At 41.5% G+C, this 12,999-nt stretch overlaps 1 protein-coding gene across 2 annotated transcripts in view; it reads right to left on the bottom strand.

Moving 5' to 3' along the window:
- Positions 1-223: 223 nt before the first annotated feature.
- Positions 224-12,999, bottom strand: part of foxk2b (forkhead box K2b) — a 42,008-nt gene continuing 29,232 nt past the window's right edge. The window contains exon 9 of one of the 2 annotated variants that reach the window (XM_080447739.1): positions 224-2,817. In XM_080447739.1, coding sequence (XP_080303865.1) covers positions 2,582-2,817 — 236 coding nt within the window. In that variant the 3' untranslated portion in view covers positions 224-2,581. The remainder of the gene's footprint in view (positions 2,818-12,999) is intronic. The other variant, XM_080447740.1, reaches the window with a different exon arrangement.

Raw genomic sequence — 12,999 nt, 5'->3', positions numbered from 1 at the left:
ATAAGTGAAAATACATCCAAAAGGAAGAACGTAAAATAGAAACTAAACTCCAATGCTCCACGTTTCATGAACAACAATGTACTGCATTTCTACATACAGCTGCGATAAAAGGAAGGTCAGTATTTATGTAAAAAGGCTTAGCTGCCGAAAAAGGTTCAGGAATATTGGCTCTGAAGTGACCCCCCCCCCCCCCCCCCCCCAACCCATCCCACCCCCACTGGGCTCTTCCTCAACCGTGTTGTGTTTTAACCACTTAAGCCTTAAAGATTAAAAACTAATAATAATAATAAAATAAAATGATAAAATAAAATATTTCCCCCTCAAACATAAAGATGTTTATTTATTTTTTCAAACAGCTGATCTACAAGCTGTAGATCTGCTATTTTTGAATTATTTCTAAAATGTTTTGAAAAACAAAAAAAAGAAATTATAATAAAATAATAATAAAAAAATACACATGCCCGAAACAGGGAGGCTAGGGTTAAAGTGGTTAATCTGGTTACCTTGTCATGTTTGAAAAGCCAACACTTGTCCCAGAGCCAATCCGCCAATCTGCACTGAGGTATTAGAGGAGGCAAAAGAGGTGTGGCCTCCAGGGGAGGAGTTGACGCTTGCACACGCCACCCCCACCCCGTGACGGCCCCGCCCAAACCCAAACGAACCCGGAACAGACCCGGAAACCACACCGGATCCAAACCGACTTCCCCTTCAGGTCCAGATCGTTGAGGTTCAAAAGGCCAAAAGCTCTTTTAAAGCCCGGTTTATACTTCGTCACACGACAGTGTCGTGCGGACGAACATAGCCCCTTATATATCGTTGCTGTCGGGCAGAAACCATGTATCGCCATGTTCTAACTTTTTGTGTGTTTTTTTCGTAAATTAACGCCCTACTTGATCATACTACGGCGTCACGCAAAAGCATCAAAAGTAGCAGATCTGCGCGGCGCGAAGCGACGCGCTTCAAGCTTGCAGATCTGCTACTTTTGAATTCGAAAATTTCGAATCCTGAAAAGTAGCAGTTTTGGTTCTTGGACATATGAGGTTTCCACCCGACAGAGACGATATACACGACGCCACATAAATCGGACGTAAGGTTTCATCGTTGTTAAGGCTTCCTGTGGTCTTTGCTTCCTTATTCTCATTGGCTGAGATGTCGTTCCTGTGGTCTCGCCGTTCCTTATTTCCATTGGCTTAATGTCTCACGGGGCATGGTAGAAGAAGAGGAGGGGGGGTCATCGGGGGGGGCACAAACCTTTTTCTTTCATTCTCTCTTTTTTTTAATATATATTCACAAGTTTATTCCTTTTGTCCGATTTCTACTTCGTTCGTTCCCCCCCTTCAGTTTGTCCAATCACAGCCCGCTTCCTTTTTCTGGTCTCTGAAAGGGGAAGTCTGATGTGTTTAGTTAGTCTTTCTTTATTTTTTTTACGTTTTTGTCCCGTTTCCTGTCAACGCTCTGGAACAAGATGAACCCCGAACTGAAGGAAACGACGATACGAACAGTTCCTCTCCGTTTGGCACCTTGGGAGTCAAACACGGTAGAAGGAGGAGAAGTAAAATAAAACAAAATAAAAAACAACATTTAAACTAGTGGTTGTCAAACTAGGGAGGGGGTTTTAAGGGGGGGTCCCCCAGCAAAATGATTGATAGTTAGGAACCAAAATAGGAGTTTTAACTCCGAATGGGGAACCAAATGGAACCAAAATGGTTCCATGTGTGCACTCCCACTCCTCGGAATTAAAAAACTATGAGAACCACTGATTTAAACAATATGGAAGGACAGAAAAAGAGAGAGAGATTTTGAGTCCTAGTTTGTTTTATCCACTTGTAACTCTGAAGCGGTACAAAGGTAACCAAATGGACCCGTCCTTACGGATCCCTTTGATTACATTTGTACCATTTCAGAGATTAATAATAATGTAATAACAGTGTTCTATAACAATGTTAGTACCAGTGGTGTAAAGTAACAAGTACGTTTACTCAACTACTGTACTTTAGTACAGTGACTTAGTTTTTTTTTACTTTACTGGAGCAATTCCAATTTTCAATACTTTTACTCCACTATATCTTAGAGGCAAATATTGTACTTTTACTCCATTACAATTATTTGAAAACTTAAGTTACTAGTAGTAGTTACTTTGTAGATTTTGACTATTATTACAAAACATACATCTACCACTTCAGCCCTATGTACATTTCGGCCTTTTGAAAATAGCTGATCTACAAGCTCACAATGTGTCGCATATTGTGAGCTTGTAGATCTTTTATTTTCAAAAGATTTGTATACACTTGAAAACGTGAAATGGGACATTCTGCATAATGAGTACTTTTACTTTTGTTCTTTAAGTATATTTTGATACCAATACTTTTACTGAAGTAAATTTGTAATTCCAGACTTTTACTTGTTTTTACTGTTATTACATCATTATGATTCAGGATAACAGAGATGTATAGACGAGAGAGAGAGAGAGAGAGAGAGAGAGAGAGAGAGAGAGAGAGAGAGAGAGAGAGAGAGAGAGAGAGAGGTGTCTCGTGTGTGTGTGTGTGTGTATGTGTGTGTGTGAGAGAGAAGTGGGAAGCGACTAGTTGAGGCTGTGGTCGCCCTGGTCGGCGGCTGCCGACGACTCTGAGGGGTCCGCTGGAGGAGCCGCCGCCTCCCCTTCCTCCACCTTGATGCGCTTGGCGTCGGGGGGCCGCTCTCCTCCGGCGGAGGACGCCTGCTGCTGGTCGCCATTCTGACGCTTGGTCGGGAGGGAGGCCGACGCAGAGGCGTGGGCCGCCAGCAGGTGAAGGGGGCTCGCCACGGCGGTGGGGGTGGCTACGTATATACACACGGGAGAGGAGGACAAAGAGAGAGAGAGAGGAAGAGAGGGGAGGTGGGGGGTTATTGTCATGTTAGCTCTAAAGATGTAAAAGCTCATAGAGCGGCACCGAGTGCCGCTCTATGAGCTTGTACATCTGCTATTTTTTTTTAAAGAAAATGTGAAAATGTTTGCAAATCTTCTTCTTTTAACTCAAATCAAATAGGCGGCTGAAAATATGGTTTGACCCAAAAATAATTTGAACAAAAGATTTCTCAATGGTTTATTGTAGTATCAGGTGTACTTAATAACATATCAAAAGTTTACCGAAATCTGATCATTAGAAATGTCAAATTTCCAAGATGGCCGCCACCAGTTCCTTAAAAGACCATTACTCCTTTATTATTTGCCCTACACTAGTAATTTTGGTGCCTAACCCCATGTTTTGGTGATCTAGGAATCCAATTAGCATATATAAATTTTAAAAATTTTAAAGCAATTGGTTATAAGCATATTTAACAATGTAATTGGACATTTCTCCCTTTTCTACATACTATAATGCCCAGGATTGGTGAATTAATCACCTATACATGTAATTCACATTCTGTTGAAGCTTTAAAAATTTATTTGGATACCAATAAGGAATAAATTAATTGTTACTGGGTGGTACTGTGACATTTGTAAAAACATGGCTGCCAAGTGATAGACTGGGAATATTACACAAATCTTACAGAGAAATGTCTTCACCAATTTGTTTGTAAAGGTGTCCCGTTCCCAAACTGGGGGTCCCCCAAATGATTTTGGGGGGTCCACAGATGGTTAGCTTTATGTGCAACATTGTTTTCTCACTCAACAGTAAACAAACCAACATACAGTATAAGTGTATACAGGGTATCTGCACATTTCTAAAGTTACAATTTAAATACTCTTAAGACTCAATATTATCTCAAATATTGGGCAAGAAAGAGGAAAACATTGTGAAAATAGTACAAGCTCAGAACACTACACTCAGTAGGAAAAAAATGGCCACTTGTCTGGTCTATGGGGAAGATGGACTCCTCAGTGGGTATACAGTGGAGAGAAATGGCCCCTTATGGGCCAAGAGAGGGTGTACAAGTCATCACAGAGCTATCACAACATGTATCGAGTGTCTTCTACTGGGTGTCTAGGCAGGGGTGGTGGAGGAGTGTGGCGTGGATAAGGTTCAGCTTTGCTTGTCACAGACATCTCCTTATTCCTGAGACTAGTAGTTGTGTGAGGTTTTAGTGCAAAATTAATTTCACACGTCCTTATTTTGTGATTGGTACTGCTGGCAATAAGCTTGAACCCTGATCTTTTTTTCTGGATAATTTTAAGAGCAAGAAGGTACGTATAGGGGACAGCCCATGACGCCCTGGGCTCCAGTCTCCCCATAGAATCCCAATCTAACCGACCTCCACGCCCATAAGGGGCCAACAAACAAGCATTGCTTTCGGCATACACCAATTTTTTGTTCTGGAGAGGGGAGAGGACGCTCTGAGCCATAATGATAAGTCACTCGGGGCCCATGGGAATATTAATGGTCAGCCACCACCGACTCTCCTGTGAGCCAGTCCGACATAGACACCCTTGTCTGCCTGACACACAGTCATGCACCACCACGTGGAGGTCTTACAACCACCACTATGGGGGGCCGACCCTCCTCACTACCTGTGCCAACTCACGAGCGCCCATCTCGGACATAGGAGCCAGCTAGACCCGCCAGGAGGTCCATTTGGGACCAGCATACATAGGGACACGACTGTCTGCCTGACACAGTCTTGCAACATATGGAGGTCTTACAACCACCACCACTGGGGACTGTCCTCACTACCTATGCGAACTCAAGAGTGCCTATCTCGGGAGCCAGCGTGGAGGTCCACTTGGGACCAGTGGGACTATCCAGTGAGCCAGGCGACATAGGGAAACTCCTCTCAGCCTCACGCATTAGCAAAATTCCAATACCTTAATTTCTGCCTCCTCCTCACTCCATTCTCCAGCGTGCCGTGACTTAGAAATTGTTTGCATCCCAAATGCTAAGTTGCTTTTGGAGGAGCTGAGAACGAGGAGAGCGCAGGCTCCCTAAGCCTTCTTGGAGTGAGATCTGGCAAAGATACAAGTTTATCTTTCATGTGTCGTTTGCGGAACTGTCTTCGTTGAAATTGCGTATCATTTCTGTTGGAGGTTTTGCACGTCGGACATGGGGGAGATCAGAAGCTCAGGGTCTCCTTGCCTCCTAACTTTTCTCTTCTGCGCTCCAAGTGCCCAGGGAGCAATCCAGTGACCCTCATACTCCCCTCTACCCACCTGAGGGGAACCCTAGGCCCACTAAACTCTAGACCAGACCCACCCCCCATACTCCCCTCTGTCTAGGCACCCAGTAGATACTCGGTTCTGACAGCTCTACACTAACCTCCATAACCACCCCCACCCCTCTTTGCACACTCACACTGATTGCCTTCCTAATGTGTTCTATAGTTCTATATCTATTTAATGTTTTTTCAAAATCTTGTGTCTACAAGATGACACTGCGCGTCCACGAGTAAAATAAATATTCTTGTGTATGTAGGGGAGGAGTTATGAAGTTCCTGTGGGGTGAGTAAGGGGAGGGGTGCAGAGATATTGGTTCATAATGCAAGACATTTTTTTGGGGTTGGGGTGTATAGTCAAAGATTAATTTAGTTTGGGCTAAATTTGATCCACAGAGCTATCCAAAACCTTTCAATATTAAAAACAACACTATCTATCAACTGACAATATTCTCTGCCACCACCTTCTGAATTACTGCAAATTGTGACTACTAGTTTTGTTGTGTTTTGAGGATATCTTGAAGCCTTGTTCCAGTAAAAAAGAAATCTAAGTAGTTGAACATTTATTATATCATTAGTTAAACGGGTGACCATTTCAGAGGGTTTTAATAGGGTCACAAACAAAGTATTGGATTTCACAATTATCTAATTGTATCTCTGCAATTTGGACAAGTCCAATGGATTCCCAGGCCCCCAAAACATGGGGTTAGACACAAAAAGTACAAAAAGTACTGGGGTTAGACACAAAAAGATAAATAATGAAGGAGTTTGGCTGTTTTAATGATTTTTGGGGCATCTTGGAAGCCATCTTGAAAATAACACCTTTCCAGTGGGCAAACTTTGGTAAACTTTTAGTATGTTATTCAGGGCAACACATAGAACAAAAAACAGTTGAAAAAAAAATTGTTCAAATTTTCTTTGGGTAAGGTGTTTTTTTTCATATATTCAGCCGCCTAAAAAGATTTGAGTTAAAAATGTTCGCTTTAAAAGACATACATTCAAAGATTTGCAAACATTAAAAAAATAAATAAATCTGCAAGCTCATATGAGCTTGCAGATTGTTGCTATTTTTGAATAGCCAAAGTATAAGATAATGGTGGTTAACATCTAAAATGACAGACACTTTCCTGGTCTTAATGGGTTAAAGGAAAGTTTATTTCGAACAAAAAAAAATCCTTTCCAATACCCATCATTTGTGTATCAGTCAGAGATACAGAGTACCAATCCGACCGATACCAGTGTGGAATTTAAAAACATCTAGGGCAGTAGTTCTCAAAGTGTGGTCCGGGGACTCTCGGGGTTCCAAAATGACCCTTACAGGTCTGTAACCCTAAGGTAGGCCCTATTGCCTAGGCTCTTTTCGTTCAGTTTCGTTCCCATCAAGTGGATCTAAATAATCTCTGCTTCTTAAAAAAGATCTATTGGTAGTAAGTAAGAAACAAAGGTTTCGCCATCTGTTTTGGCGCATTTTGTTTTTAATCAGTGTTTAAAAGTCAGTACTATTTTCTTAGCAGCGTAGTAATACTTTCAAAGGGGTGGTGCGGTTTTTGGCACGTGATTCCCGTTACAGCCAATGGGGTCACCTCGTTACTCTCACCATTTCCTGCAACAACAGCCATGGCAACGCTAACGTCCGACGAAAAGAACTCAAAACAAAGAAAATATCCTTCAAAAGCACGTCAAAAGGACTCGAACCGATGCTATATGAATCTTATGTCTGTCCAGAAAGGAGAGGTTCAGGAATTTACACGGACAAGATGGGATATAACTACAACTAGCCATGGATACACGACAGTCGTCTGTCCCGACCGAACTTCAACCAGGTGTTTGCACTTTTCCATTTACGGCCCGTACATCTACATAAACGTTCAGATTTCAAATATAAAGTGCTTACCGCATGGCCATTAATGTTACAATTCTGTATGGTCCCGCAGAAGTACCCGTATATTCCGTATTGTTCAATAAAGAGTATTCTTAACCGATCGGTGTCCATTTTTTCATAGATTTATAATGTATCAGAGTGCAATACACCTCCCATCCGATAGGGTTGCGTGCTTGAAAGGATATGGTGAAAATGGCCACCGATCGGATTAACATGCTTTTTATTGAACAATACGGAAGATATAGGTACTTCTCTGGGCCCGTACATAATTGTAACATCCATGGCCATAGGTAAGCATTTTAAATCTGAAATATGAACGTTTATGTAGATGTACGGGCCGTTAATGGAGAAAGTGCAAACACGTGGTTGAATGTTTCAGGGCTACCACAGAATGTGTGTCAACGTTACTTATAAACGTCAACATTGTGTGGATATGGGTTCTTACAAGCCTCCTGAGGACGCTGGGTTTCACGCAACATTCTACCAGCGTGTTATTGACAAAAAGACATTAATGTGATTAATGTGAGAGGAAAACGGCAGAAGGATCAACTCTCTCAAACAGGGCCGACCCTCCTCACTACCTGTGCCAACTCACGAGCGCCCATCTCGGACATAGGAGCCAGCTAGACCCGCCAGGAGGTCCATTTGGGACCAGCATACATAGGGACACGACTGTCTGCCTGACACAGTCTTGCAACATATGGAGGTCTTACAACCACCACCACTGGGGACTGTCCTCACTACCTATGCGAACTCAAGAGTGCCTATCTCGGGAGCCAGCGTGGAGGTCCACTTGGGACCAGTGGGACTATCCAGTGAGCCAGGCGACATAGGGAAACTCCTCTCAGCCTCACGCATTAGCAAAATTCCAATACCTTAATTTCTGCCTCCTCCTCACTCCATTCTCCAGCGTGCCGTGACTTAGAAATTGTTTGCATCCCAAATGCTAAGTTGCTTTTGGAGGAGCTGAGAACGAGGAGAGCGCAGGCTCCCTAAGCCTTCTTGGAGTGAGATCTGGCAAAGATACAAGTTTATCTTTCATGTGTCGTTTGCGGAACTGTCTTCGTTGAAATTGCGTATCATTTCTGTTGGAGGTTTTGCACGTCGGACATGGGGGAGATCAGAAGCTCAGGGTCTCCTTGCCTCCTAACTTTTCTCTTCTGCGCTCCAAGTGCCCAGGGAGCAATCCAGTGACCCTCATACTCCCCTCTACCCACCTGAGGGGAACCCTAGGCCCACTAAACTCTAGACCAGACCCACCCCCCATACTCCCCTCTGTCTAGGCACCCAGTAGATACTCGGTTCTGACAGCTCTACACTAACCTCCATAACCACCCCCACCCCTCTTTGCACACTCACACTGATTGCCTTCCTAATGTGTTCTATAGTTCTATATCTATTTAATGTTTTTTCAAAATCTTGTGTCTACAAGATGACACTGCGCGTCCACGAGTAAAATAAATATTCTTGTGTATGTAGGGGAGGAGTTATGAAGTTCCTGTGGGGTGAGTAAGGGGAGGGGTGCAGAGATATTGGTTCATAATGCAAGACATTTTTTTGGGGTTGGGGTGTATAGTCAAAGATTAATTTAGTTTGGGCTAAATTTGATCCACAGAGCTATCCAAAACCTTTCAATATTAAAAACAACACTATCTATCAACTGACAATATTCTCTGCCACCACCTTCTGAATTACTGCAAATTGTGACTACTAGTTTTGTTGTGTTTTGAGGATATCTTGAAGCCTTGTTCCAGTAAAAAAGAAATATAAGTAGTTGAACATTTATTATATCATTAGTTAAACGGGTGACCATTTCAGAGGGTTTTAATAGGGTCACAAACAAAGTATTGGATTTCACAATTATCTAATTGTATCTCTGCAATTTGGACAAGTCCAATGGATTCCCAGGCCCCCAAAACATGGGGTTAGACACAAAAAGTACAAAAAGTACTGGGGTTAGACACAAAAAGATAAATAATGAAGGAGTTTGGCTGTTTTAATGATTTTTGGGGCATCTTGGAAGCCATCTTGAAAATAACACCTTTCCAGTGGGCAAACTTTGGTAAACTTTTAGTATGTTATTCAGGGCAACACATAGAACAAAAAACAGTTGAAAAAAAAATTGTTCAAATTTTCTTTGGGTAAGGTGTTTTTTTTCATATATTCAGCCGCCTAAAAAGATTTGAGTTAAAAATGTTCGCTTTAAAAGACATACATTCAAAGATTTGCAAACATTAAAAAAATAAATAAATCTGCAAGCTCATATGAGCTTGCAGATTGTTGCTATTTTTGAATAGCCAAAGTATAAGATAATGGTGGTTAACATCTAAAATGACAGACACTTTCCTGGTCTTAATGGGTTAAAGGAAAGTTTATTTCGAACAAAAAAAAATCCTTTCCAATACCCATCATTTGTGTATCAGTCAGAGATACAGAGTACCAATCCGACCGATACCAGTGTGGAATTTAAAAACATCTAGGGCAGTAGTTCTCAAAGTGTGGTCCGGGGACTCTCGGGGTTCCAAAATGACCCTTACAGGTCTGTAACCCTAAGGTAGGCCCTATTGCCTAGGCTCTTTTCGTTCAGTTTCGTTCCCATCAAGTGGATCTAAATAATCTCTGCTTCTTAAAAAAGATCTATTGGTAGTAAGTAAGAAACAAAGGTTTCGCCATCTGTTTTGGCGCATTTTGTTTTTAATCAGTGTTTAAAAGTCAGTACTATTTTCTTAGCAGCGTAGTAATACTTTCAAAGGGGTGGTGCGGTTTTTGGCACGTGATTCCCGTTACAGCCAATGGGGTCACCTCGTTACTCTCACCATTTCCTGCAACAACAGCCATGGCAACGCTAACGTCCGACGAAAAGAACTCAAAACAAAGAAAATATCCTTCAAAAGCACGTCAAAAGGACTCGAACCGATGCTATATGAATCTTATGTCTGTCCAGAAAGGAGAGGTTCAGGAATTTACACGGACAAGATGGGATATAACTACAACTAGCCATGGATACACGACAGTCGTCTGTCCCGACCGAACTTCAACCAGGTGTTTGCACTTTTCCATTTACGGCCCGTACATCTACATAAACGTTCAGATTTCAAATATAAAGTGCTTACCGCATGGCCATTAATGTTACAATTCTGTATGGTCCCGCAGAAGTACCCGTATATTCCGTATTGTTCAATAAAGAGTATTCTTAACCGATCGGTGTCCATTTTTTCATAGATTTATAATGTATCAGAGTGCAATACACCTCCCATCCGATAGGGTTGCGTGCTTGAAAGGATATGGTGAAAATGGCCACCGATCGGATTAACATGCTTTTTATTGAACAATACGGAAGATATAGGTACTTCTCTGGGCCCGTACATAATTGTAACATCCATGGCCATAGGTAAGCATTTTAAATCTGAAATATGAACGTTTATGTAGATGTACGGGCCGTTAATGGAGAAAGTGCAAACACGTGGTTGAATGTTTCAGGGCTACCACAGAATGTGTGTCAACGTTACTTATAAACGTCAACATTGTGTGGATATGGGTTCTTACAAGCCTCCTGAGGACGCTGGGTTTCACGCAACATTCTACCAGCGTGTTATTGACAAAAAGACATTAATGTGATTAATGTGAGAGGAAAACGGCAGAAGGATCAACTCTCTCAAACAGAAACGTCAGCAGGTGAGCCACACACGGGGGGGGGGGGGGGGGGAGGGTACTCGCATTTTAACATGAGACTGAAATAATTTATTGTGTTATCAGATAAAAACATCTATTGAAAATAGCAGATCTACAAGCTCACAACGCATCACAACGAGCTTGTAGATCTGCTATTTTCAATTGATTTATTTGGGGGGAGACGCATTTTAACATGAGACTGAAATCATTTTGTATGTTATCACATGAAAAAACTAAATTGAAAATAGCATATCTATAAGCTAAAAATTCTACTTTGAGTACAGTAGCCTACTTTAGTAAATGTACTTAGTTACTTTACACCACTGAAAGTACAGGTACTAAAAAAAACTACAGTACTCAAGTAATTGTCCCATAAGCTAATTGGCAATATGGCCAAGTAAGAGATTGTAAACAAAACATGCGTGTCAATATTGGACTGTCAAATATTGATTTGTCATTTTATGATTGTATGGGTGCTATTACTGTATTTCAAACATTCCCGTGTCATTTCATCCATGTTCCATCTCTGTGATAACTCAGACATCTTTACATCGTTAACAGCTAATACACCAGATGTTGTGATTGATAAAGAGTCCAGGGAAGTGTCTGTATTAGATAGCCTGCACCTTTGACTTTAGCCTAGAGGAAGCCTTTATGACCAAGATCATTAAATACCAACCACTCCTACATACCATCTCAGAGCTGGGCTATTAGGTGCAGACTATTTGTTTTTATATTTGGCAGCCTATAGGACATACCCACATACTGGCTGTTAGAGGGTTTCAACAACTTGGGATGCCCAAAAAGGAGGCAAAAAGGTTGGCAAAGTATTGTGCTGTCTCTGTTGTAATTGGCAGCCGCCATACATGGCGGAGACGGTGTTACTTATACCCATAGAGTACTGAGTGACATGCCTATTGTATCATGAAAACATATTCCAGGATTATGTGAATGTAACCTTACTGCACCTATAATATTTGTGTGGTTAAAATGTGTGTGTGTGTGTGTGTGTGTGTGTGTGTGTGTGTGTGTGTGTGTGTGTGTGTGTGTGTGTGTGTGTGTGTGTGTGTGTGTGTGTGTGTGTGTGTGTGTGTGTGTGTGTGTGTGTAAATGAACCACCCTTCGCTGACCGCTACAAGATCTTCATCCGCCATGGCTTATAGTTGACCAAGAGGTGCTGAAAATAAACAGCTACGAAGGATGTTCGTAAACACAGTGAAGAAGCATGAGGACCTTGATGCTTCAAACTACAGGTAACTCAAATACCATGTGTGTCTTTGACAGTTCTGGGAAACAAAACAAAAACCTTTATGCTGAAAAGTATATTATAGATGTATTCCCTCACAAAAGAGTATATTTAAACTAAATTGGCTATCATTGTGAATACATCTTTACTTACACACTTGTGCTCATCTTTCCCTAACATTTTATGTTGCAGGCAGGATAAATTGAAGCGGAGGTTGACCCCTGATTTCCCCCAGCTGGTTTTTCACTGCCCTACCAAGTGCAACATCTCTGAACATACAGTACATACATGTCCTTCCTAGGTATTTTAGGAAAAAGGTTTGGTGATGCTGCAAGACATACGCATTGAGTCAAGTTGGTGCCCCAAATCCATTAATGGTGTGATCAGTGGTCATCCAGAGGAGATGCAGTCTGCACTTTAATATTTTGTCATATTTGTATACTATTTTGCTGCCGTTGCACTGTCAACCAACATTTCTCTGTTCATACCTGTGAGTGACACAGAGGGCCTGATCTTGTGGGTGGGTGGGAGGGTTGATGTACAAATGACACATGCTGTGACACACTTTGGTATTTTAATAAATATTTTATACCATATGTTGTAATAATTTGGAGCTTTAGTGTATTTATTTTAGTCTAGTCCATTTTTGGCATTATTCCAATCTAGGGGGCTGATTTTCAGCCATTTTGTGCCAAGGAGTGCTGCTTTTTCCCCCTACCTTTCAGTACACAGTAGGTTGTGACATTTTCTATGTATGAAATATAAGCTTTTATCTAAATGTACTATGTGTATGTTTCATTGTGCTGGGCGCCGATCACTTCAGTAGAAGCGTTTTCTTTCTACATTTCATGATAAAAATTCAAATATGAGTACACTAAGGCACCAACACTTGTTTCAGGTGTTAGGTACATGTATTTATGACATTTGAGAAAGATGTTGTGTTGCCAAAAACACATTTTAAAAGCAAAAACAGCAGCACAAGATTTTCGTTTTTTGGTTATTCACTTTTATACACATTTCTGGCTTGTGAAAAAATACTGCAGGATTTTGTGCGGAGAAATTTTAACCCAAA

Source organism: Gymnoscopelus braueri (assembly GCF_963280865.1).
Source record: "Gymnoscopelus braueri genome assembly, chromosome: 13".
In the NCBI taxonomy this organism is placed as follows: Eukaryota; Metazoa; Chordata; class Actinopteri; order Myctophiformes; family Myctophidae; genus Gymnoscopelus; species Gymnoscopelus braueri.
The sequence above is the reverse complement of the archived record's forward strand: the minus strand, read 5'-3'. Positions and strand labels throughout refer to the sequence as shown.